The sequence below is a fragment of the Balaenoptera ricei genome, chromosome 14 (assembly GCF_028023285.1).
Source record: "Balaenoptera ricei isolate mBalRic1 chromosome 14, mBalRic1.hap2, whole genome shotgun sequence".
Taxonomy (NCBI): Eukaryota; Metazoa; Chordata; class Mammalia; order Artiodactyla; family Balaenopteridae; genus Balaenoptera; species Balaenoptera ricei.
Window position 1 is genome coordinate 94,176,188 of NC_082652.1, and position 27,249 is coordinate 94,203,436.

Here is a 27,249-nt window from a genome sequence, read left to right on the forward strand (position 1 = left end):
TTATTTTTAAAATTTAATTTTGTCTAGATTTTATATGTGCTTTCAAATAACTAACTGGAGTGGCTACGTACATCAATAAGACAACTTACACAAAAGAAGGAGGGCAGCTGATGCAGGAATTTCTGAAGCTCACTGGGGAAGCCTAAGTTTAGCCCTGCCAGTGGCTTGCTTCCCCACTCCAGTCACATGACTCCAGGCATGTTAGCAGAGGCCTTTTCACTACGTTGAGCTCTAAGGTGAGTGCCCTTCTAGTAACATATCAGAAGATCAATAACCTCGCACCAGAACTCACATTGTTATCACAGTGGTTCTTGGTGCCCTGTTTGCTTGTTGCCATATATTTCACTGCTGACCTTGTTTTTATTCACAGGTGGTGGTAGTGACCATCTTGGTCCAATAAGTCACTAATTTAGAAGTAAGCAGGATACACATATATCAACACCCAGTATGTAGAATTTTCTAACCATATCCTAGCTATTGGCATTGCCAATTTTTTGGCCTCTACATAACATTCTGTGTTAGATGATTTGATGACTAAAGGTGAAGCTGGGATACTAAAAATAGATGTATTGTTACTGACAACATGGAATCAACTCAGAATTTTAAAAACGAAAATGGAAAATCTTGGTAAATTCATTATGAGATCTATTCAGTAATCAAAGTAGATTGACATTACTCTGATTACAGGTTCTTATCTATCTGAGTCCCACTGAGAAATGAATCTTTAAATATATGTTTAGAACTGCACACTTTTTTTTTTTTTTTTTTCCTTTGGCTTTGCCGCGCGGCTTGCGGGATCTTAATTCCCCGACCAGGGATTGAACCTGTGCCCTCCGCAGAGAAAGCGTGGAGTCCTAACCACTGTACCGCCAGGGAATTCCCAGAACTGCACACTGTTGTCCAAATGAAACATAGCTTATTTCCAGGATCAAAATACCCATAATGTCTGAGGGTTGCAGTGTAATTAAATGATATCCTCAATCTAATTTCTCAACACTTAAGAAGTTCAGGGTGTGAACTACTTAACCTTACTCTGCCATCTGAGAAGCTACGCCGGTCTGGCTGTACTATGCCTGTTTTTCCATTCACAAAATGGCAGGTGGGGAGAGGTGATTTCCTTCTGTGTTTCATAAGAAATGGCCTCAGTATAATCATATGTTTTATTTTCAATGCACTAGAAATAGAGAATGGGTCTTTGCCAAGTCCTGGACAGTTAATTAGTAAGCTGCTTCCTTGCAATGACTTGTGTAAGAATAGATTAGTTGACATCAATGCATTCCTGTCCTACAGGGTTGCCAAAGTGGCTACAAAAAATACACTAGACACCCAATATCTTGTAATGACCTGTAATGGAATATAATCTGCAAAAAAGCCTGGTCACTGTGCTGTATGCCTAAAACTAACACAATGTTGTGAATCAACTACACTTCAATTAAAAAAAAGACTAGACAGATTCAGAGTTCAGAACACAGTATACTCTTGAGGGTAAACATAAGAGTCTTTTGCCTTCTAATATAAAGTCCACCTCAATCTAGATCATTTGGTTGTAACTCAAACTATGTAGACTAGCATAGAAGTCTAAGAGATTGTCTTTCATTACATTTCTCCACGCACCCCGCATGGTCAGGACCTTCTGCCCGTGAGGATAAGTGATGTGAAGGAAGACAGTGCCAGAATGATTAATTTTCTTTGTTTAATTTAAAGTTTAATATTCATTTATTTAAAAAATTAAGCTGCTACCTACATTTGGTAATGTTATATTCTTCCAGTAATGGTTTCTCACTGCTAAGACACTATTTGTGTGCATAGTCTAAGATTATCAGCAACATTATTTTATAAGTATTTCACTATTGGGATAATATTGCAGACTTTTCTTCCTAAAGCAGTAAAGTACCTTTGGACCAGGTTTTCCTGGGTATGTGCTATATATATCTGTCTGCCTATCATAGTTTATATCGATTGAGATGATATGTCCAGTAGTAGAAAGATGCTAATAAAAATGCAAAGGGCAACCTGAGTCCCAGTAAAACAAGGTGAAGTGCTTTGACTGTTGAGTTCATCTGAAGCTGTCAGAATATGTTACACACATCAAGTGTGTCTGCCTCACTTCAGGGGCTTTAGGGAAGTGGGAGGTGCACTTTCACGTACAAGATGTGCAGAGTCCCTACAAACCTAAAATCTAAAAGAAAAGGGTGAGGCTAGAACAAGTTACTCTGATGACATAATTTTGGATCAATGTGGTCTTCATTACTGTATAACGTATTATAGGTTTCTAAAATTTGTCAAAATCAGCCTTTCATGTTGGACCTTTTGAGTTCGGTGGTTCAGTCCCTCATCACTGGAGGCTCCTGGAGTTTGTACAAGCGTGGGTGACTTGGGTCTGTGTTTACATTGCTTCAGCCCCTTCCCCCTGATTCGTTCTCATATTTTCACCTGAGCCCACCTGTGAGTTGGCGTTAAATTGCCACAGACTGAAGCGTGAACTGCCCTAGAGATTTAAATCCTAACATTGATTCCTTGCCAGGTGCTAGTTACAAAATCATAACCTGAAATGAAAAGATGGTAAATAGATCAAATAGCTTTTTTTTTTCTGTTGCAAATTCGGTTGGCATCTGAATATTTGGATAGATTAGTTAAAAATCCAAATATCTTGGTAATTTAAATATATGACTATATCTTAGTGTTTAAATCACAGCAATGTTTGAGATATAATCCAACATACCCGCAAACTCATCAACTCTCCTTAGAAGTCTTCAAGACTCGTGTCTGAATCTTTGTTCTGTAATAAAGAAACATTAGTTTAGGATTAACTGAATTTGTGCATTTAATTTATGAATAAAATTTTTTTTTAAAGTTTTTAACGACTGTGCAAAGAATAATGTTGGTTATTAACTTGGTAACTTGAATTGCAAAACTATTTTTACATGGAATGCTTATGTCTTTAAGTTGATAGCGTTGCTTAATAGAAGTAACTATTAATTCAATTTGATTAACTTCTTGTTTCCATTATCACCATGTGTGAAACCTGACAGGAATTTTACAAATGAGCAGGGGCTGAGGTGCTTTCTGACTCGTGTTAATTTTAAAGGATACGTATTCAAAACCTCTGGATCACGTGCAGTGGTGCCATGCTAAGAAGGCGATGCAGCCACTGAAGATGGCGACCAGTGTGGTCGTAGACGGGCACCTGTAGCCACGAGGTACCTCGCTCATCCATTCGTCATTCCCAGCTACTTCAGTGGTGATGCCAGGGGGAGGAGACTTGCCTCAGGTGTGACCTGAGCCCGAATCCAGCACCTGTGCCCTGTCGACTAAGAAACGTGCCTTCCTGAGCTGCTTCCCTCACAAAGGTTCATACTCCTTGTGCCTTGTAAGGTGTCTGATGGTAAATGAGGCTTTCTTTAAAGGCAAGTTTTGCGAGTTCCAGTAAGAAATAGGTGTGATTTTTTTGGTGATGTTTCCGTAGAAAATGGTCCTGAGAGTATGTATTTTGCGTTTGCTTAGTACCCGCAGTCTGCTCACCTGAGTCTCTTGACAATCCTGTGGAAGAGATGAGTTAGGCTTTGCTTCTTGCCGACGAGCAAACTGGCCCAGAGAGGTAGATGACTTTTCTTAGGCCGTATGATACAGTGGTTGGCAGAGCCAGATCTAAATTGGAGTTACTGACTTATTTTTCTAGCATACACTACCTCCCCGTGAAGATAAGTCTTTAAAAAATAATGTTTTAACGTGTGATAACAGATGACCTCAGTGAGAGAGAAATGAGAAAGCTGCTCAGTCAACCCAAGTGCAGCCGAGGTTGCTCCCTGGCGGAGGGGAGGGAGAAGAGGGCAGCAGCACCTGGAAGCGCTCGAAGCAGCACCTGGAAGCGGTCCTCGCAACAGGGATCCGGCGGCCTGCTGCTTTCAACTGATGTGATTCCCACAAATGGAAGGAAACGGCAAACTGACGCAACTGGTATTTGACTTTCAGATTCTCCAACAGTGTTTTTCAACCTGGGAAGGGCCGAACACCCTACAAAGATTAAGGAGGGTGAGAAAGAAACGCTTTCAAAGCTGGACGGCCCTAAAGCCCACGCGGATCGCAAGCTGCTAACAGCGGTGCACGTGACCGCGGGATCTCCACCCACGACCCTGACGTCAGCAAACCTTCCCGTGGTCTTCAGCAAGGACGGATTCTGCTCTGTGGACAGCCCAGGACTTACTTGAAGAAAGGGTTCTGCTGTTTGAAGAGGTCAGGATAAGTGTCGTCTGAGAGGATGTGAGTGATTCCGTGGCCCCGGAGCCTGCCTGCTGTGACACCTCGGCCTTACCTCATTTCAGGTTCAGAGAAAACTCGAGTCTCCGGCTCCACCAAAACCCTACGACACTAGCTCCACCCCTTCAGCAGAGGCACAGCGCAGTGGCGAGGAGGAACACCTCCAGGGTGGCTGGAGCACCTTCTCCTGACCCTGGCTGCCCTTCCAAGGTGGGTGACGGGATCTCACTGATCGCTGTGCCAGCTGGGCTTGTGCCAGGACAGTGTAAAAGGCTTTGTTCTCTAAAACCTGTAGAGTGTAAGTGGCACATGAGTCCTGTCTTTGCTGCAAGGGTCTGGGGTTCATTCCGTGCTTTTCCTTTGGGTACTGAATTCTGCATTCGGTTAGGAAGCGTCGCATTCAAGTTATTCCTTGCCCCCAGACCTCACTGCCCTCCCCTTTCTGCCTGGAACACTCCAAACCACGCTTGAAGCAGCTACTCCTTTTGTTCCTCAAACTAAGACCAGCGTGATCCTTAGATTCACTGTCGAGAAATTAGTGTAATCTGGGAACGTGTCATGTGACCTTTAAGGCCCGTTCATGCACGGACCCCAAAATGATTCATTGCTCCACGTATTCTTGGTTATCAGACCACAGGTCAGCAGGGCAGTGTGTGTGCAAAAGGATGTTTGTACACAGGCACCTGAAAAGAGAGGGAAGGAGCCTGGATGAACAAATCAGCTAAGAATCCAAAGCGTTATTTCTAGACTGCTTATGACCAGAAATTTGTACTCATTTCCTTTTTTTCCCCCCAATTTAAAAAATTGTTAGAATACACGTAATATAAAATTTACCATCTTAACCATTCTTAAGTGTACAGTTTGGTGGCATTTAAATACATTCACATTGTTGTGCAACCATCACCACCATCCATCCAGGGAACATTTTTATCCTCCCAAATTGAAATGCTGTCTCTATTCAACACTAACTCCCATATTTCCCCTCCCCCAGCCCCTGGAACCCAGCATTCTACTTTCCTTTTTTTAAAAAATTAATTAATTAATTTTTGGCTGTGTTGGGTCTTCGTTTCTGTGCGAGGGCTTTCTCTAGTTGTGGCAAGCGGGGGCCACTCTTCATCGCGGTGCGCGGGCCTCTTACTATCGCGGCCTCTCTTGTTGCGGAGCACAGGCTCCAGACGCGCAGGCTCAGTAGCTGTGGCTCACTGGCCTAGTTGCTCCGCGGCATGTGGGATCTTCTCAGACCAGGGCTCGAACCCGCGTCCCCCGCATTGGCAGGCAGATTCTCAACCACTGCGCCACCAGGGAAGCCCGCATTCTACTTTCTCTGTGTATGATTTTGCCAACTCTAGTGATCTCCTTTAAATGGAATCGTTCAGGATTTGTCCTTTTGTGACTGGCTCATTTCACTCAGCGTAATGCCTCCAGTTTCATCCGTGTGGTAGTGTGTGTCAGCGTGTCCTTCCTCTTGAAGGCTGGATAATATTTGGTCATATGTATTTCCATTTTTTGTTTATCTGTTCATCCTTTGATGGACACTGGGGTTACTTCCACGGTTTACCTACTGTGAACAAAGCTGCTGTGAACTTGGGTGCCAAGATGCCATGCTTGTTTGCTTTCAGTTAACGCTCAGCATGTCTGGGCTCCCGTGAGGCTCAGCTGTGACCTCTACGTGTCCGGGGAGATGGGCTGCGAAGCCCTTGCTGCACCTGGTGCGAGACGAGATGGGACTCCCTTCTTTGTGGTTTTCTGTATTTTACAAATTGTCTAAAATTGAAGTGCGTTTATTCTTTAAAAGTACAAGGAGTGTATCATCTTAACAGTGCTACCAGTTGGGAAAGGTGATTAAACCCAGTTGACCCACACATAAGTGAGATCACTGTATTCGTTTTTCTCTGACTTACTTCGCTTAGCACGATGCCTTCAAGGTCCATCCATGTTGTTGCAAATGGCAAGAGTTTATTCTTTTTTGTGGCTGAGTAGTATTCCATTGTATGTATGTATGTGTGTGTATTTATGTAAATATATATTAATGAAAATTATATGTATATAATTACACTAGGCCTGTCAATATTTTCTTTATATATTTAGGAGCTCCTATGTTGGGTGCATAAATATTTACAAATGTTATATCCTCTTGTGGATTGACCCCTTTATCACTATGTAATGCCCTTTTTGTCTCTTATTACAGACTTTGTTTTAAAGTCTCTTTTGTCTGATATAAGTATAGCAGCCACAGCTTTCTTTTGGTTTCCATTTGCATGGAACATCTTTTTCCATCCCTTCACTTTCAGTCTGTGTGTAATGGAGACAGCATATAGATGGGTCTGGTTTTTTTTTTTTTTTTTTTTTTTTAAATTTATTTATTATTTATTTATGTCTGTGTTGGTCTTCGTTTCTGTGCGAGGGCTTTCTCTAGTTGCGGCAAGTGGGGGCCACTCTTCATCATGGTGCGCGGGCCTCTCATTATCGCGGCCTCTCTTGTTGCGGAGCACAGGCTCCAGATGCGCAGGCTCAGCAGTTGTGGCTCACGGGCCCAGTTGCTCTGCGGCATGTGGGATCTTCCCAGACCAGGGCTCGAACCCGTGTCCCCTGCATTGGCAGGCAGATTCTCAACCACTGCGCCACCAGGGAAGCCCCGGGTCTGGTTTTTTTAATCCATCAGCCACTCTGTCTTTTGGTTGGAAAATTTAATCCATTTAAATTTAAAGTTATTATTGATAGGTATGTACTTATTCCCATTTTGTTAACTGGTTTCTGGGTGTTCTGTAGTTCCTCTGTTTCTTCTTCTCTTGCTCTCTCCCTTGTGGTTTGATTACTTTCTTTAGTGCTGTTCTTAGAGTCCTTTCTCATTATCTTTTGTGTGTCTGCTATAGGTTTTTGTTTTGTGGTCACCATGAGGCTCACATGTAGCAATCTATATTTATGACAGTCTACTTTAAGTTGATAACAACCTAACTTTGAACACATTCTAAAGCTCTACATTTTAATTGCCCCCCCACCCAACATTTTATGTTGTTGAAGTCACATTTTACATCTTTCATCTTGTATATCCCTTAATATTATTGTAGTTATCGTTACTTTTACTACTTTTGTCTTTTAACATTTATATTAGCTTTGTAAGTGATTAATGCACTACCTTTACCTTTATCAGTGAGAATTATACTTTCATATGTTTTCTTCTTAGCAATTAGAGCTTAAAGTCATCCTTTTAACATTTCTTGTAAGGCCGGTTTAGTGTTGATGAACTCCATTAGCTTTTGCTTGTCTGGAAAACTCTTTATCTCTCTTTCAATTCTGATTGATAACTTTGCCAGGTAGAGTATTCTTGGTTAGAAATTTTTTTCTTTCAGCACTTTGAATATATTGTGCTACTCCTTACTGGCCTGCAAAGTTTCTGCTGAAAATAACTGCTGATAGTATTATGGGGGGTCTCGTGTATGTAATAAGTTGTTTTTCTCTTGCTTTTTTTGGAAGTATAGTAGACTTACAATATTACATTAGTTTCAGGTGTACAGCATAGTGAATACATATTTTTATAGATTATACTCCATTAAAAATTATTACAAAATAATGATTATACTTCCCTGTGCTGTACAATATATCCTTGTTGCTTATCTGTTTTACACATAGTATTCAGTAGTTTCTATAACTTAATCCCATCCCCTAACATGCCCCTCCCCACTCCCCTCTCCCCAGTGGTAACCACTAGTTTGTTTTCTATATCTGTGAGCCTGTTTCTGTTTTGATATATACATTCATTAGTTTTATTGTTTAGATTCCACAAATAAATGACATCATACAGTATTTGTCTTTCTCCGTCTGATTTATTTCACTAAACATAATATTCTCTAGGTCCATCCACATTGCTGCAAATGGCAGTGTTTCATTTTTTGCTTATGGCTGAGTAATATTCCGTGTGTGTGTGTGTATGTGTATGTATTGTTTATCCATTTGTCTCTTGATGGACACTTAGGTTGCTCCCATATCTCGGCTATTGTAAATAATGTTGCTCTGAACGTTGGGGTGCATGTATCTTTTCAAATTAGTGCTTTGATTTTTTTCTGGATAATACCCAGGAGTGGAATTGCCAGGTCATATGATAGTTCTATTTTTAGTTTTTTGAGGAAGCTCTGTACTGTTTTCCACAGTGGCTGCACCAATTTAAATTCTCACCAGTATGAGTTCCCCTTTCTCCACATCCTTGCCAACATTTGTTATTTGTAGACTTTTTGATGATAGCCATTCTGACAGGTGTGAGGTGATATCTCGTTGTTTTGGTTTGCATTTCTCTAATAATTAGTGATAGCATTTTTTCATGTGCCTGTTAGCCATCTGTATGTCTTCTTTGGAAAAATACCTATTCAGGTCTTCTGCCCATTTTTTGATTGAGATGTTTGTTTTTATTGATATTGAGGTGTATGATGTGTTTATATATTTTGGATATTAACCTCTTGTCAGTCATATCATTTACAAATATTTTCTCCCATTCACTAGGTTGTCTTTTCGTTTTGTCAGTGGTTTCATTCGCTGTGCAAAAGCTTTTAAGTTTAATACTTTTCTTTTGCCTTAGGAGACAGGTCCAAAAAATACTGTTATGATTTATGTCAAAGGATGTTCTGCATATATTCTCTTCTAGGACTTGTATGGTTTCAGGTCTTATATTTAGGTTTTTAATTCATGTGAGTTTATTTTTGTATGTGATATGAGGAAATGTTCTAATCTCATTCTTTTACATGTAGCTGTCCAATTTTCCCAGCACCACTTATTGAAGAGACTGTCTTTTTCCCATTGGATATTATTGCCTCCTTTGTCATAGATTAATTGACCATAGTAAGTGGTTTTATTTCTGGGCTCTCTATTCTGTTCTATTGATCAATGTGTCTGTTTTTGTGCCAGTACCATACTATTTTGATTACTGTAGCTTTGTAGTATAGTCTGAAGCCAGGGAGCATGACACCTCCAGCTCTGTTCTTCTTTCTCAAGATTTTTTTGTTATTTGGGGTCTTCTGTGTTTCTATGTAAATTTTAGGATTATTTGTTGTAGTTATGTGAAAAATGTCATGGGTATTTTGATAGGGATTGCATTAAATCTGTAGATTGCTTTGGGTAGTATGGCCATTTATTTATTTATTTATTTTTATAGCTGTTTCAGCTCGTTTTTTAAAATTTATTTTATTTATTTTTGGCTGCGTTGTATCTTAGTTGCAGCACGTGGGATCTTCGTTGAGGCATGTGAGATCTTTTGTTGCAGCACGTGAGCTCTTTGTTGCGGTGCGCAGGCTTCTCTCTAGTTGTGGCGTGCGGGTTTTCTCTTCTCTAGTTGTGGCGCGCAGGCCCCAGAGCACGTGGCCTCTGTAGTTTGCGGCACGCAGGCTTTCTAGTAGAGGTGCACGAGCTCAGTAGTTGTGGTGCGCGGGCTTAGTTTGCTCTGCAGCATGTGGCATCTTAGTTCCCTGACCAGGGATCGAACCCGTGTCTCCTGCCTTGTAAGGTGGATTCTTTACCACTGGACCACCAGGGAAGTCCCAGTAGGATGGCCATTTTAACAATATTAATTCTTCCAATCCAAGAGCACAGGGTATCTTTCCATTTCTTTGTATTATCTTCAGTTTTCTTCATCAGTGTTTTATAGTTTTCAGAGTATAGGTCTTTCACCTCCTTGGTTAAGTTTATTCCTAGTTATTTTATTCTTTTTGATGCAATTTTCAATGGGATTTTTTTTGGCTTTCTCTTTCTGATAGTTCATCATTAAAGTATAGAAAAGCAACAGACTTCTGTATATTAATCTTGTAACCTGTAACTTCACTGAAATCATTTAGTGGTGGAGACTTTAGGGTTTCCTATGGATAGTATCATAGCTTCTGAAAATACTGACAGTTTTACTTCTTCCCTTCCAATTTGGATACCTTTTATTTCTTTTTTTGGGTCGGATTGCTGTGGCCGGGACTTCCAGTACTCTGTTAAATAGAAGGGGTGAGAGTGGGCATCCTTGTCTTCTTCCTGGTCTTAGGGGAAAAGCTCTTAGCTTTTCACCATTGAGTATGATGTTAGCTGTGGGTTTGTCATAATGGCCTTTATTATGTTGAGATATATTCTGTCTGCAACTTTGATGAGAGATCATGAATGGATGTTGCACTTTGTCAAATGCTTTTTCTGTGTTTATTGAGAGGATCATGTGATTTTCATCCTTCCTTTTGTTAATGTGGTGCATCTCATTGATTGATTTGTGGATATTGAACCATTCTTATGTCCCTGGAATAAATCCCACTTGATCATGGTGTATGATCCTTTTGTATATTGTTGTATTCAGTTTGCTAATACTTTGTTGGGAATTTTTGCATCTATATTCATCAAAGATATTGGCCTGTAATTTTCTTCTTTTGTATTGTCTTTGTCTGGTTTTAGTGTCAGGGTGATGGTGGCCTTGCAGAATGAATTTGGGAGTGTTCAGTCTTCAGTTTTTTGGAATAGTTTGAGAAGGATATGTATTAGCTCTTCTTTATATGTTTGGTAGAATTCCTCCGTGACACTGTCTGGTCCTGACTTTTGTTTGTTGGCAGTTTTTTTTTTTTTTTTTTTTTTTTTTTTACTACAAATTCAATTTCACTATTAGTATTTCACAGATTGTCTATTTCTTCCCGGTTCAGTCTTGGAAGACTGTATATTTCTAGAAATGTATCCATTTCTCCTAGGTTGTCTTATTTGTTGACATGTGAGTATTCTTAGTGTTCTCTTATGAGGTTTTGTATCTGTGTTATTGGTTATTTCTCCTCTTTCGTTTCTTTCTTTCTTTTTTCTTTTTTGCCTCTATTTTTATTTATTTCCTCTCTGATCTTTATTATTTCCTTCCTTCTGCTGACTTTGGTCTTTGTTTGTTCTTCTTTTTCTAATTCCTTTCGCTGGTAGGTTAGGTTGTTTATTTGAGATTTTTGTTTGTTACTGTATCACTTTAAACTTCCCTTTTAGAACTGCTTTGGCTGCATCCTGTGGATTTTGGAAAGTTGTGTTTTTATTTCCATTTGTCTTGAGGTATTTTCTGAATTCCTCTTTGATTTCTTCATTGACCCAATTTTTTTTTTTTAATTAATTTATTTATTTGGCTGTGTTGGGTCTTCGTTTCTGTACGAGGGCTTTCTCTAGTTGTGGCAAGCAGGGGCCACTCTTCATCGCGGTGCGCGGGCCTCTCACTATTGCGGCCTCTCTTGTTGCGGAGCACAGGCTCCAGACGCGCAGGCTCAGTAGCTGTGGCTCACGGGCCTAGTTGCTCCACGGCATGTGGGATCTTCCCAGACCAGGGCTCGAACCCGTGTCCCCTGCATTGGCAGGCAGATTCTCAACCACTGCGCCACCAGGGAAGCCCGACCCAATGTTTTTTTTAGTAGCATGTTGTTTAATCTCCACATGTCTGTGCTTTTCCTATTTTTTGTCCTGTGATTGATTTCTAGTTTTATACTGTTGTGGTCCAAAAAAAATGTTGATATAATGTCTATCCTTTTAAATTTGTGACACTTTTTTGTGGCCTAGCATTTGATCTGTCCTCAAAAATGTTCCATATGCACTTGAAAAGAATGTGTATTTTTCTGTTTTTGGATGGAATGTCCTGTAGATATCTATTAAGGGCAACTGGTCTATTGTGTCATTTATAACCACTGTTTCCTTATTGATTTTCTGTCTGGATGAAATATTCATTGATGTAAGTGGGGTGTTAAAGTACACTATCATTATTTTATTATTGTCAGTTTCTCCTTTTATATATTTCAGTATTTGCTTTATATATCTAGAAGCTCCTATATTAGGTGCATTTATGTTAACAAATGTTATATCCTCTTTTTTTTTTATAAATTTATTTATTTTATTTATTTTATTTTTGGCTGTGTTGGGTCTTCGTTGCTGCGCACAGGCTTTCTCTAGTTGCGGTGAGCGGGGGCAACTCTTCGTTGTGATGCGCGGGCTTCTCACTGCGGTGGCTTCTCTTGTCGTGGAGCACAGGCTCTAGGTGCGCGGGCTTCAGTAGTTGTGGCACTTGGGCTCAGTAGTGGTGGCTTGCAGGCTCTAGAGCGCAGGCTCAGTAGTTGTGGTGCACAGGCTTAGTTGCTCCGCGGCATGTGGGATCTTCCCGGACCAGGGCTTGAACCCATGTCCCCTGCATTGGCAGGTGGATTCTTAACCACTGTGCCGCCAGGGTAGTCCCTATATCCTCTTCTTGTGTTGATTCCTTTATCATTATAAAACGCCCTTCTTTGTCTTTTGTATAGACTTTGTTTTAAAGTCTGTTTTGCCTGATATGAGTATTGTTACCCCACCTTTCTTGACATTTCCATTTGCATGCAATATCTTTTTCTATCCCTTACTTTCAGTCTGTGTGTGTCTTTAGCTCTGAAATGAGTCTTTTGTAAGCAGCATACAGATGGGTCTTTGTTTTTTTGGCTGTGCTGTGTGGCATGTGGAATCTTAGTTCCCAGACCAGGGATCAAACCTATGCCCCCTGCAATGGAAGTGTGGAGTCTTAACCACTGGACTGCCAGGATGTCCCTAGCCAACCTATGACTTTTTTTATTTTTATTTTTATTTTTATTTTTTATTTTTATTTTTATTTTTTTTCAACCTATGACTTTTGATTGGTGCATTTAGTCCATTGACATTTAAAGTGATTACTGATAGGAATGTACTTATTGCCATTTTGTTACTTGTTTGCTGATTGTTTTTGTAGTTCTTCTCTGTCTTCCTTTAGTTTCTTCCCTTGTGGTTTGATGATTTGCTTTAGTGTTCCTTTCTCTCTAGTTTTTCTGCATCTATTGTAGGTTTTTGATTTGTGGTAACCATGGGGTTCATATATTTTGACCTATAACTATATCTACCTGTTTTAAACTTGTAGTCATTTAAGTTCAAAAAGATCTAAAAGATTCTTCTGAAAGAGCTACATTTTTTTTACTTTCACATGTTATGAGTTTTTGATGTCATATTTTACATCTTCATGTTTATCCCTTAATTGTTTATTATAGTTCATTTTACAATTTTTTGCTTTTTAATCTTTGTACTAGCTTATTGAAGTGGTCAATCCACAGCCTTTAATATACATTTGACTTTACTAGTGGGATTTTTCCTTTCCTATGGATTCTTTGTTCTTGTAGCCTTTTGTTTTCCGCTTAGAAAAGACCCTTTAGCATTTCTTTTAGGGTCAGTTTTGTATTGATGAACTCTTTTTGTTTTTGCTTATCTGAGAAATTCTTGAACTCTCCCTCAGTTCTGACTGGTTATTTTGCTGGGTAGAGTATCCTAGTTTGTAGGTTTTTGCCTTTCAGCACTTTAAATATATCATGCCCTTCCATTCTGGCCTGCAAAGTTTCTGCAGAAAAATCAGCTGATAGCCTTTTGGGAGTTCCCTTGTATGTGACTCTTGGTTTTTCTCTTGTTGCCATTAGAATTCTCTCTTTATCTTTAACTTCTGCTGTTTTCATTATGACACGTCTTTGTGTGGGTGTCTTTGGGTTCATCTTGTTTGGGACTGTTCTTCCTGTACCTGAATATCTGTTTCCTTCTGCAGGTTTGGGAAGTTTTCAGCCATAATTTCATCAAGTACATTTTGACCCCTTTCTCTCTCTCTTCTCCTTCTGGGACCCTATAATTCAAATGTTGCTATGCTTGATGTTGTCCCAAAGGTTCCTTAAACTGTTTTCTTTTTTATGTTTTTCTCTTTCAGCTGTTCTGAATGAGTGATTTCCATTATTCTGTCTTCCAGATCACTTAGTATTCTTCTGTATCACCTAGTCTGCTGTTAATTCCTCTTGTGTATTTTTTATTTCAGTTATTGTATTCTTCAGTTCTGAGGGGTTCTTTTAATATTTTCTAGTTCCTTGTTAAATTTGTCATGTGTTCATCTATTTTTTTCAGTCAGTATTCTTATTCCCAATGCTGTGAACTCTTCATCTGGTAAATTGTTTCTCTGTGTTACATTAGTTGTTCTCACAAGGGTTTTTGTGTTCTTTCATTTGAAACAAATTCCCGTCTTCTCATTTTGCTCATCGTTCTCTGTCTCTATGAAACTAGATGAAGCAGTTACCGATCCCAGTCTTGGAGGGGTGGCCTTGTGTGGGGATGTCCTGACACAGTCTGCGTGTGCCAGCTGCTTTGCTGGGAGAGCTGGATCTGACGTGAGCGTGAGTCACATCTTCCCCCAGGGTGTGCTGGCAGCTACCACCTTGGTAGGAGGTGGGGCTGGAAGTGGAGGTGGCAGAGTCAGGTGTGAGCTGGGGCCACTCCTCTGCTCAGTGGCCAGCACCACCTTTCAGGGGTGAGGCGGGTTCCCAGACCCTGAGGGTCAGTCTGAGCTGGTTCGTTCCCTGTAGGTGTGTGCCCTCCCCTCCGAGCGTCAGCACCTTTGCTCCAGAGGGGAGCATACTGGAGTGGGCGCCCAGGGCTTGCTGGGGGGTGCCCGAGCGTCACGGGCACCAGTCACAGTTGCAGCCAATCCTGACCTGCTGTGAATGCCAGTAACAGCCATCCTCGTCCTGTTCAGGTGCCGTGCTGGGTTGAGTTGAGTCAGCTCTGGCTCCTCAACCAAGCACTCTCCTCGGCTGCAGCGGCCTTCACCCTCCCGAGGGGCTGCACCACAGAGCAGGAGGGGCTAGAGGGGGAGCTCAGTGTGGGCCGGGGCGTGGCCCCGGTTGGTTGTGGGAACTGACCAGAGCCCGGGCGGTTTCTCTCTGCTTCCTCCACCTTGCCCCGGGAGCGAGCAAGCATGTGCCCACTCTTCGTGAGTGGAGTCTAGGTTTGTCACATCCCCACTGCTGGTTCCACTGGTTTTCAAACCAGCTTAAGGGGACTTGTCCTCCTCGCGTTGGGCCCCAGGGCTGGGGTGCCCAGATGTGGTTCCAGCTGCTCACTCCCCAGGGAGGATCTCCGAGTCAGTGTAATGCCCCTCCTCCTTTGTGTCCCCTCCCAGGGGCGCAGGTCCCGACTTGATCGCTTCTCCCCGTTCCTGCTCAGCCCTGTGGGGCTCTGTCTTACAGCCTTGGTTATAGAAGAATCCTTCTGCCAGTTTCCAGTGAGAATTGCTCCACATATAGTTATATTTTTGAAGTGTTTGTGGGGGGAGGTAAGCCCCATGTCCTCTTCCTCTTCCATCTTGATCTCCTCTGGAAAAAGCTTTTTTAAAAAATTGTATTGAGGTATATAGTTAATTTACAATGTTGTGTTTAATTTCTGCTGTACAGCAAAGTGACTCAGTTATACATATATATATAGTTTTTCAGTTCTCTTCCATTATGGTTTGCCACGGGATTTTGAATATAGTTCCCTGTGCTCTGCAGTAGGACCTTGTTGTTCATCCGTGGCAGTAGCTTTTAAAGTATAGAAATATGCAGTCTTGTGGGACTGCTGCGGAGGCCTTGCTGGCCACCAGACAGGCGATCTGAGGTATCCCCTGGGCAGTAGTTGCAAACGCTGGGGCTCTAGACGAGTTTCTAAGCTCCTTTCTGGAAGATACTGGTGAGCGGGAGTGAGGCAGAGGGGGCGCATAGGATGGTGTCCCAGCCCGCGTTCGCTGAGGGCACCGCTGTTCCAGGGCCTCGGGCTGAGCCCACCTGGAGCCTGGCCCTCAGGCCGAAGCTCCGGGGCAGGAAGCAGGCCTCTTTCCCGGAGAGAGTCGGGGTGCGTGCCGCTGTGCTGTCTGCGCCGTGTCCTGGGGTGGGACCCCGCCAAGAGCCGTCTCTGACCGTCACAGTCCTGTGGGCCCAGGAGCACCAGCCCACTGGCCGCCAGAGCCGGGGGTTCACGGGCAACCCGGGGCAGCAGCTGCAACAGCGGGACGCCAGCGGCGTGTAGGAGCTCCGCCCGAGCCGTGCGCTCTGGGCGTGCTGGAGTGAGGATGCGAACGCCCCCCTCTCGAGGCCTCTGGAAAGGTCTGCGCTCAGCCCTTAGATGTCGTGTGTCATTAGACGCCCGCGCCTCAGGCTCCAGCCTCGCTGCTGAGCCGGTAGGGCCTCCTTCACAGGAAGGCTGGGCTCCTGGCCTGCCGCCTCTTGCTGCGCCCTGAGGGTGGTCACTGTCTGAGACCCCGCCTCCACCGACTGCGGTCCTGGGGGGCCTGCCCGTGTGAGGCCCACTGGCGACTGGAGCCGGGTGACGCGGAGGTGTCCCCTGGACAGCAAACAGGCCTCTGTCTCGCAAAGATGGGCGAACGTTTTGGTCTGTTAGCTGTGCGGTGCCCTGGGTCGTAGCCTGCCAAGAACTCTCTCCAACGTTACAGTCCCAGGGGACCCAGAAACGCAAGCCCGCGGCGCTCAGAGCCAGCTGAGCAAGGGGCGTCCCCTGGGCCGAAGCCTCAAAAACCAGGCCCCCGACGTAAGAGCCGGGGCACTGGCGTGTGTAAGAGCTCCCCTCCCAGAGGTGCTGGCGCTGTGGGCGTGGCAGAGAGAGCGGTGAAGACGTGCACCCTCGCAGGAAACAGGAAAAATGATGGAGCTTGCTGGCTCTCGCGAGGCAGAGAGAGAGTGCCAAGATGGCTCCCACAGAGAAAAAAAGGAGAGAGGTCTAAATTAACAAACAGGTCACCCCCAGCTTTAGGAAGCGGGAGCACAGCGGCAGCGCTAGCGCCCTGTCCCTGGAGAGTGTCCCACCAGGCCTGGCTCCTCGGGCTGAGGCTCTGAGATCAGCCGCTGAGCCTCTGCCGTCAAGTCTGGGCCCTGGGCTGAGTGAGCCTGCGTGTCAGGGCGCCTCTGGGCTTCCTGCAGCCCTCGGGGTCTCGCAGACGCGGGGCTGGGTGGGCTGCAAACCAGATGTTTTGGGGGCTCGTCTCTCGCCGGGGTGCCCTTTGTGGGGCACAACCTTTGGCTCCTCAGGGAGAAGCTCCGGGTTTGTGATTCCCTCCCGGTGGTGGGCAACTGTGCCAGGGGTGGGTTTATGGGGAGACTGTGTCAGCCTCTCCCGCCCGCTTCCAAGTGGCTCTTGTCTCGTTTGTCAACGTGAGGTAGCCGCTCGGCGAGTTTAAGGTCTTTTTCAGAGGAGATGGTCGCACCTGCAGCTGTAGACGCGTGTCTGGAGGAGGTGAGCTCAGGGGCTTCCTGCGTCACCCCTCTGGGTCCTGATGGCTGCAGTTTGGGGCGTCAGTTTGGCAGCGTTTCAGCTTTTTTTTTTTTTTTTTTTTTCCCGGCTGTACTTGCAACTTTTCCGTGTGATTGTTTCCAAAGAGAAAGAGAACTTCAAAAATGTTCATACCCTTTGATTCAGTGATTTCATCTAGGAATCTATCCTAAAGAAATAATCAGAAATCTAAGCCACGATTTATATATAAAGCTTCCATACTTTTTATAATATAAACACTGTAAGTAACCCAGTATCTCAGGGCCTTTGTGCTTTTCGTGTGTCTACACTGTGTTACTGCAGTGCTGAATTGTCTAGATGCCTACGGGGCCATCTTTCTTCAGGGGTTATATTTTTGAGAGCCACACTTTGTGAAGCACTTTGTGGATAGTTTGGGTTGGTACCCTTGAAGACAAGGGGGAAGGAAATGGCTCTGTGGGTAGAAATCTAGGTTCAGTATTTGAAGATGTCTGATGTGCACTTCTGAATGGGCTCAGACACTTGTGGCGTTTCAGGGCTCCCGCCTGAACACCCAAAGAGCCCGAGTGGAAACAGGTGCAGGGGAGGCGTCCGACAGCACCAGGCCTGTGCAGGGGCAGGAATATGAACGTTGAGCCGGAAGCCTCGACTTAGTCTCCGTTGGCCTTGTACAGCCGGCGACTGGCCTCGCTCAGCGGGGCAGTGAGGCAGGCGTTGTGAGGGCCGTGAGGGGTCCCGTCGTCGGCTGGTAAAGCTGCTAAGGTGAGTGGGGACAAAGCGTCTGTACGGAGGGAACAGCTGCAGTCGGCAAGCGGAGGCTTGTCCTGGGGTCACAGCGTTTCTCACAGTGCGGTCCCAGCAGCGCCATCTCCGCGCTCCCAGCAGGGGGACGTCCACGGGGGTCTAATCCGTTGCCAGCGGCCCCGGGAGACGCTGTTTCCGTCACCCTCACCCCACCGCCAGCCTGAGGGTCCACAGGGACCTCCAGGTTCCCTGCCAAAGTGTCTTCACTCTGCCAGGCGTTTGAAACAGAGGAGATTTCACGTGGGGAACTGATTACAGCTGCCTCCCAACCCACCGCCAGCCGGGGCTGGTGGAATAGAACAGGGGTGATGACCAGTTGGGCTATAGAGGCAGGAAGCCGGGTGACGAGGACGGGAATGCCGGAGAGGCTGCCCTTCCTCCCACCTGCCAGAGACCGCGTGGAGGCCGGTGTCTCGGGGTCCAGCGCTGTGGCCGGCACGCTTCTCCCTCGGCACCACAGAGCGTGGGAGGGCGGGCCTGCCTCCGAAGAGCGGAAGGTGAGCCACTAGCAACTTAAGGTGCTGCCACCTCACCTCAGATTGTGGCACTGCGGCCAGGCAGCCGGTGGGACGCGTCCCTCTTCACTGCCACAGCCCCAGTTTTGTCTGGGTGGCCAGTCCTCCCATCATGGTGAAGACGGACTCCACATCCAGGGTCCAGGCCCACTGCCCTGGCTAGTGCTGGATTTGGAGCGTCATGTGGCCTGGAGCTCCACCAGCTACCCGTGTGGACAAAGCTGGCCTTTTCTCATGTCTAGGAAGGTGTCACCAGTCCTGGCGGGTGAGTGTCCTAAGTTAGGGAGCAGTAAGTTACTGCCGACCCCGAGTATGCGTTCTCACTTACTGTGTGTATTTAATGCATATGTGTTCTTTGAACTTAATTTGTACCTGAGCCTAGATTTATAGTCTGAGAACTTTCACATTGCACAGCGCAGGGCTGGGAAAATCGGGCTCTGCGTGGTTCACCTGCAAGGTCAGACTGATCCCAGCCCCGAGCTGCGGCCGCAGTGGGATGATGTTTCGTCAGCACTAAACATCCTGACCACGAACGCAGCCTTTTCTGCGTTTTGAACCCGAGTTCAACCTGGGATATTGACAAGGGGCCGGGCTGGTGGCAGTGGAAACCACGCAGGCCCTGAGGGAGCAGAGAGGGCGAGCAGACAAATGAGGAGGAACGTCCAGGGGTACAGGGAGCGCGCTTCGTTCCTGTCCAAGAAAGTTTCCACTAATAACCACACCTGTCCCACGCGGGGAGCCTGACCCCTGACCCCTGACCCCGGGGCATGAGGAGGAGCCGGGGCGAGTGTGAGGCAGAGGAAGATGGGCCGTGGTTAGGGTAAGCTGGCTGCTGCCGAGGACGGCTGGGCCTCCCAAACAGGCTGCCATTCTAGCAGCATTCAGTTCTCTAAGGTGCTTTTAAACACAGAAATCATGATTCTGAAGAAGGGAAGAGAAAGGATGCTTAGGGTCAGTGGCCCAGAACAGGGAAATTTCCCTTTCATATTTTCTACCTGAGTGATCTTGGTATGAGCAGCCCTCTAGTTTAATTCTTGATGTCACTTACGCTGGATGACAGATCCTGGAACTACTATTGTTAGATGGACTGGTTTATGGCTCAGTCCAGAATGATTCAAGGAGGAGAGTGGTGTTTTTCCTTAGTGGGAACGGTGTGGATGAATGTTGCATTTCTTTTCTAATATATATATTTATTTATTTATTTTTTGGCTGCATTGGGTCTTCGTTGCTGCACACGGACTTTCTCTAGTTGCGGAGAGCAGGGGCTACTCTTTGTTGTGGTGCGTGGGCTTCTCATTGTCATGGCTTCTCTTGTTGCAGAGCACGGGCTCTAGGTGCGCGGGCTTCAGTAGTTGTGGCACACGGGCTCTAGAGCGCAGGCTCAGTAGTTGTGGCTCACGGGCTTAGTTGCTCCGCGGCATGTGGGATCTTCCCGGACCAGGGCTCGAACCCGTGTCCCCTGCATTGGCAGGTGGATTCTCAACCACTGCGCCACCAGGGAAGCCCCGAATGTTGCATTTCTGGAAGCAGATAGATGGGGCGGGAAAAGTACTGGATGTCAAAAAATATGGGTGTGAATTATGGCTCTGAAAATTACCATGTGATCCTGGAAATATCAGTCTACCTTTACTTCCTCGTTTTAAAAAGTAATGTTAAAAATTTACAATATCCTCCTTCTGGTTTTGTTTTTATCCATAGCAGTTACTGGCAAACAAATTATTACATCTTATACTGATTTGTTATCATCTGTTTCTAAAGTGTAAGGTCCGTGGAAACATTTGTATGCTCACACTCAGTAAATAAAGAAATTAAGAGAATATAACAACCTCTGAACAAAGAGCTTATGCTGGTCCAGGAGACAAAACACAGAAAACCAAAACAGCGCCCTGAGGACACTGAGGAAGGTTTGCAGCGCTTCCCTGGAGCCCTGGTAGCGGGTCTGTGGACGCTGCTTCTCACCTGTGGCCTGGGCTTCGGTGGGGCTCACGTGAAGCATGTAGCTTGGTCCTGGAGCAATACGGCAGACAACTCAGTTTGCCACGGAACACCTGCGGTCTTGCTCAACAGATCACTGGGGTCTACTAGAAGCGAAACTTGTGTGAAGAGAGCTCTTCCCCTGGCACATTAGCTTGGGGTCAAGAGGGTTCAGGCTAAGAAACGTGTTTACTTTCAAAGCCCCCTGGGGAAGGGAACGTGGAAAACGGCGCTTGTTTCCTAGGCTGAGGACACCAATGGTGAATCGTTTTGTTTGCTTTTTATTAACATAACAACAGTTTATGCCATTCCTTGGAAATGTTGTTCAGTAATGCAAAGTTCTCAGTCCCTGAAAGTTATCTTTTTGTGAAGATAAAGAAGAAAACAAAATAAGTGAGGAACCATAAGAGGGAAAAAGAATTTGTATATTGACTTGGGACGTGTTTGGGATAAGAAATACTTAGGAGACTGATGTCAGAGGCAGAAAGGAGGAATAGGTGTAGCTGGAATAAAAAGTAAACCACAGAACAGTATTTCTGCCCATCAGGAAATACTTTTTGCAGGCTACCTGATATTAGGGTCTCAGTACCAGCATTATCCAGGTATCTCTGCGACTTGCAACAAGACCCCGCTCCCTGTCTCTGGCTACTTTGTGTAAAACTGTGAGAATACTATATAACCTCACTGATTCGTGGACAGGGTCTCCTTATATCAGCTGAAAGGTTGGCCCTTCTGAGATGTCACAGGCTCTGGGGCTGGCAACGTGCATTACTACAAGGTCAAGTGACCTGCGCTCCCTGGCTGGTCAGCCAGGTACCTGCCCCTGCACGTCTGACTCCATCACAGGAGCTACCTCAGAGCACGTATCCAGCTTCAGCACCGGCCTGCCTCAGCTCCACCTCACAGGCCGCGGGGCTGACTGTCCCAGTGCTCGAGTCCCCCCAGCTCTAAATGGAAAAGGGCTGACTGAAGCTCAGCAGCGTCAGTGAGGGGATTCAGCGAGGTGGTGCCCGCTGCTAAAGCTGAGACAGCTGCGCCTCTTTCTTCCAGGAGTTATTGGTGTTTGCTGCTGTCACCTCGACGTTTGTAATTTACTGAATGAGAAGATCTCGATGTATTATGCATTTAGTAATGTCAATGATGATAAAGTGTTAATGGAGATTTTGCAAACCAGGGTATATTATTTTGAAAAAGCTGTATAGTAAGTATTCAGAAAAGCTTTTTCAAAAGGACTTCAAAAGAAGGTTCTGGACCTACGACACATCTATCTCCTATCAAATACGAGTATAATTTGGTTATCTGAAATGCCCTACTACCTGCTTGAGTTTGAGCCCATTTTCCCATCTGTAAAATGGGCTACTACTACTCGCCTGTGGAGGAAGTGTGAGGGTTACGTGAAAAACAAAAAAATAAGGCGCACAAGAGGCACTTGGTCAATATTAGGTACTTCATCCTGAGGCTGAGTTTATCTCTGCTGATCGTTAACAGACATTCTCTCCAGTATTCAGAACACAGCTGAAAGCAGCAAAGAAAAAAGTTTTTATTCTTTGATATAAAAGAAAACTTTAATGTGTATACAACATAGTTTTTTTTGTCCTTTTTTTTTTTAAAAAAGAAAATTGCAGAAATATAGACCTGGGTAGAAAAATACACTCAAGCAGCTGCTCAAGACAATTCATAACTCCTAAAATTATGAACAATAGCACACAAATCTCAGCATAAGCCTTTTTTTCCTTTAAAAAATTATTCACATTTACTTAAAAAACACACCTAGTTATTTGACAAGATATTCAATAACCAGCAATAACTTAATAAAAGAACATTTCCTTTGTGATAGTAAGTTAGCATAAGAGTTTTGGTTCTACAATACTTGTCATAGTAAAAAAACACTTCTGACTCCTGGTGCCCAAAAATGCTCGTACAGTTCATTGGAGCCCATAAATTTGGGGGTCCTAGACCTCAAAGGGGAGCATCTTTGGTCTTCCCTGTACTTAGGACCAAAACAGACAGTGATCCTGGCATACAAATAACAAAAACAAAGGTGCAGGAGACCACAACTACTCAATAAAAGCTATTTATGCCCAATAAATAGTTTCCAAGAGAAAAATAATTTGCTTTTCACTTAATGAATTCAGGAGAAATGAACACATTGAGACACACTGTTTTCCACCTGTTATCAACCTGCCATCCATAAAGTCAGTTCTGCCACTACCAGCAGGGGGTGCCTGACCACAGGAGAAGCAGCCACGTAGTTTCCCAAAAGGCAACCTACAAAAATACGTTTACCTGTATTTACATGAAAACTTTTTTGGGTGAAAGTTTAGTTTTCAAAGTACAAGTGTAACATTTTCTCCTCGACACTGGATTCAAGTAGAAAATACAGGTCATATAAAGTTTGATTGGCTGAAACACGAATAAACCTTTAAAATTACTAAATAAGTGAATATTGCTAGAATACCAAAGGAAGTGACAATGAATTTAATCTGTGTTAAAAATCTTTACATTCCATGTGACTTGTTATTTAAAGTCAAAGAAAGATCACAGAACCCACAAATCCAAGTGACTGACCTTTCGAAGGCCTGTGTGAAGTGCTGGAAACACTTCACAAACTGCCCTCAGGGTCACAATCCACAGGAACAGACTGGTTTTTACCTCAGAGTAAATGCTGGCTTCTGATCACAGATGGTACTGGTGAGCTGTGCCTTCCGCTCTCTTCCCAAAATTAAATTCACCTCAAAGGCTAAAAACAGGCCACCTCTGAAGGCCTCACAAAACTGCCTGTCGGGGCGAGTCCGCTGCTGTGGCCACCACGACCACTTCACGCTATGTGAGACAGGACTGCAACAGTGCAACGTTCTGAAATTCATCCCCATACCGCCATGCTTATTATTATTCCAGGTGTGGGTGCATTTGCTCTTGAAAACCAGCCTCTACCTACCTTCCTGCCACGTCCCATCTTCATAGCCTCTGGCCCGTCAGCAGAATCAGTGCAAGTCGGCAGGAAGCACAGTGAAAACATGAATTCGACTATTTTAAAAAAGTAATGTTAAAGCTTCATTTTAAAAAGTATATTTTTAAAATTTAAAAATGAAGTATTTTCTGCACTTGGTCAGATCCTTTCTACCACTTGACAAAGGTGCTAGACCCTCACCCAGCCTCGTACAGACGGTGCATGTGTATGTATTTTACGTTCTGTGGAGAAATTCTACAAAAATACAATATTCTTTTCTCTCCATAAGTTGGAATAAAGAGTAGGGCTGTGGGAGAAAAGGGAGGGATAAGTAAAAACAACAAAAAGGAGGCGTGCAGTATACAATTTTTTCTTATTTTAAGACTGGAATAAAACTTTAAGAAGAAGGAAGTATTTCCCCTCGGGAAACTGACCTGTCGGACGCCTGGCCCTACAGGGTGACTGCCGGCCCGTGCTCCTCCACCCCTCCGGGGGGCAGGGCCAGGCTGTGGCGGGGGTCGGACCGGAGGGAGCTGAGCAGCCTCTGGACGCTGCCCTCCCGCCCAGGGCTGTGCAGGCCGGGCACCAGGCCAGCGCCGTTGACCCGAGCGAGGCTGCCTGGTGGCGGCCTGGGTACCAGCCGGGGCTCCAGGACGCCCTCGAGGACCACGTCGGCCTCCTCGTCGCTCTCCATCTCGTCAGGGGGCAAGTTCTGCAGGACGTGGGCTGCAGGTAGGCTGTGGCGGCTGGCCGTGCTGTCCGAGGAGCGGCCGGAGCTGCTCAACGCACGGCTGCCACGCACCACGTTGTTCCTCTGGTTGGCCGGCTTGACCGTGACGATGAGGTTGTGGCTGTTGGCGATCATCATGTCCGTGACCTGGTCCAGCGTCTTCCCGGCCACCTCAATCCCGTTCACCTCCAAGACCTCGTCGTCCACGGCCAGCAGCCCAGTGCTCTCGGCCAGGCCGCCGGGCACCATGCGGGAGATGAAGATGCCGGGCACCTTCTCCAGCCCCTGCGGGGCCACGCGCACGCTCGTGCCGTCGCGGATGTAGAAGCCCAGCGGCTTCTGGCAGCCATGCCGGTACAGCCTCACACGGCGGTGCGTCTCGGGGAGGATGTCCACGTCGATGATGGAGGACACGGGGCGGAAGTCGTGGGGCAGGCCGATGTGCAGGTGTGTGCGCCGGCGAGGGCCGTCCTCCCGCAGGGCCAGGGGGCGCCGCCGCCTGGACAGCGAGCCCACCCCGAAGCTGCAGTGCTCGGCCTCTTCTGGAAGAGCACAGAGGAGTCGGTCAGAGGAGAGACCCCGCGGGCAATGGGGAAGCACAAGTCAAACAGCATCGAACACCCGGAGCCTGAGGCTGGCCGTCCAGGTAAGGCCTGGCCTTCTGCAGCTCACCTTCCCACTGCTTCTCTGACTTGTGATGTGACCCCAGGGAAGTCTGAGGCAATGGGCAAATCAAACCGTGTAAAGAACTGACTGAAACACAAGTCTCCCACACATGCCCAGGAGCTGAATGATCGATTCATTTTGTCACACTTCAGTTTTTGGGAAAGTCTCAACCTCCTGGATGATATGCAGACACAGTGCAGTAACTTTATGGGTTGTTTTGCTGAGCCCACAGCAATCCTGGCCTCAGGTGAGCTGGCCCAACAATATTCACCAGGCAAATGTTTGATGCCAAGTTCAAGCACAATCACCTCCTTAACATTAGCTCTCCAGGCAACCAACAGAATGGTTGAAAGGTTAAGAGAATTAACAATAGATGAAAGGTTGAAAAGTGCCTGACTGGATTCTGCAGCGACAGTGGAGCGGGAAGCACCAGGAACGTCTCCCAGCCTGGACCACAACCGCAGGGGCAGAATCTGTCTGATGTAACTAATCTGGAACTCGAGAGTCTGTTGAAGGCTCAACTTCCAGGGGAAGAAATGGACGGTAATTGCAGTCAATTTTGCTCAGTTTCAACTCTTAGCACAGTAGCAGCTACCTAGCCCACCCCCAGCACCCTGGGAGGCAGCTGTGCACTGTTCCTGGAGAGTTTGTGGGCCAGGGTGGGCAAAAAGGACCCTGCTCTCCAAACATCAGGCATCTGTGCTCTGATTACGGACTGCTACTTCTGATCACAAAGGTGTAGACAGAGGTAGGTGGCTATTGCACCTCCCTGCATTGTTGCAAGCCCCTCCCCTTCTACCTGAAGGAACGTCCAGGAGAGTTAAAGGACTGGCACCCTTTCTCTCCCTTCATTTTTCACCTTTTCTCATTTTGGGAGCCAGACCTTAAAGTCTAGGACATTGAAAACAACTGCATATATGGGGAAAGTTAGAAGTGACTGCGCATGCTCAAGGAAAGACTCAGAAAGGACCTCAGAAGACCTTAAGTTCACACCTTAATGTTGATACTCAGCAAAGAGCCTCCAACAATTAAAAAAAAAAAAACCACCCCAAAACAGTAACAAAAACCCAGCAAACCCTGGGGAAGAGGTAGAATCTGATTTCCAGAGCTACCATGTTATTAGATTAATCTCCAGTGTTCAACAACAACAAAAGAAGTCACAAGACATACACAGAAATGAGAGTGTGCCCCAAAGGAAAACAGTAATAGAAACTGTCCCTGAAACAACCTGATGGCAGATTTACTAGACAAAGACTTCAAAACAATGGCCTAAGACATGATCAAAAAACTAAGAAAAAAAGAGATGTGGGTAAAGTCAAGAAAACAATGTGTGAACAAAATGGAAATATCAACAGAGAGACAGAAAACCTAAAAGGAAACTAAATAGAAATTTTGGAGATGAAAAGTACAATAATGGAAATTATTGAACAGGGGACTCAAAGGCAGATTTGAGCAGGCAGAAGAACGAATCAGTGAACTTGAAGATAGGACAATAGAAATTATCATATCTGAGGAACAACAACAAAAAAAGGTTAAAGAAAAGTGAACAGAGTGTAAGCAATCACTGGGACACCATTAAGCAAACTGATATATGCCTTGTGAGAGTCTGAGAAGGAGAAGGAGAAGAGAAAGGGGTGGAGGGAATATTGGAAGAAATAATGGCTGAAAACTCCCAGACTTGATGAAATGTGCAAATGTAAACATCCAAGCTCAACAATCTCTAAGTAAGATGAAGTCAAAGAGACACAAGATTACAAAATAATCAAACTTAATAAAGACACAATATAGGGGGCAGAGTCAAGATGGTGGCATGAGAAGATGCCAAGTTAGTGTCTCCCCACAACTAGGGCTCCTGCCTGCCACTGATGGGGGACCCTGATGCCCAACGAGACGGGAGGAACCCCCAAGTGAACCGGTAGGACGTGGGGGGACTGAGGGGGGAGGAGAAGTGGAGGCCAGACAGGATGGGGCCCCTGAGGCCGGGGAGATCAGGAGAGGCAGGTGGAGGGGCCCTGTGGGAGGAGCAGGAGAGGAGAGGAGGGAGATTGCCCTGCCCACTGGAGCCCAGGAAGGCTGCTGGGCTCCCAGGCTGGTCCCCGCCCTCCAGGGCAACCCCCCCACCGGCCGCATTGGTCCTGGAGGCATAGGAAGGAGGCCGAGGGGAGAACAGGAGAGGCAGATGGGAGGGGCGCTGCGGGAGGAGCAGGAGAGGAGAGGAGGGTGTTTGCCCCGCCCACTCAAGCCCGGGAAGTTTGCTGTGCTCCAAGGTGAAGTCCCCTGCCCTCTGAGACCAG

The 27,249-nt window shown here is 45.6% G+C and overlaps 1 protein-coding gene across 2 annotated transcripts in view; it reads right to left on the bottom strand.

Moving 5' to 3' along the window:
- Positions 1 to 22,315: 22,315 nt before the first annotated feature.
- The window catches only part of PARD6G (par-6 family cell polarity regulator gamma), a 104,520-nt gene continuing 99,586 nt past the window's right edge, over positions 22,316 to 27,249 (bottom strand). For both annotated transcript variants that reach the window (XM_059893893.1, XM_059893894.1), the window contains exon 3: positions 22,316 to 24,831. In XM_059893893.1, coding sequence (XP_059749876.1) covers positions 24,011 to 24,831 — 821 coding nt within the window. In that variant the 3' untranslated portion in view covers positions 22,316 to 24,010. The remainder of the gene's footprint in view (positions 24,832 to 27,249) is intronic.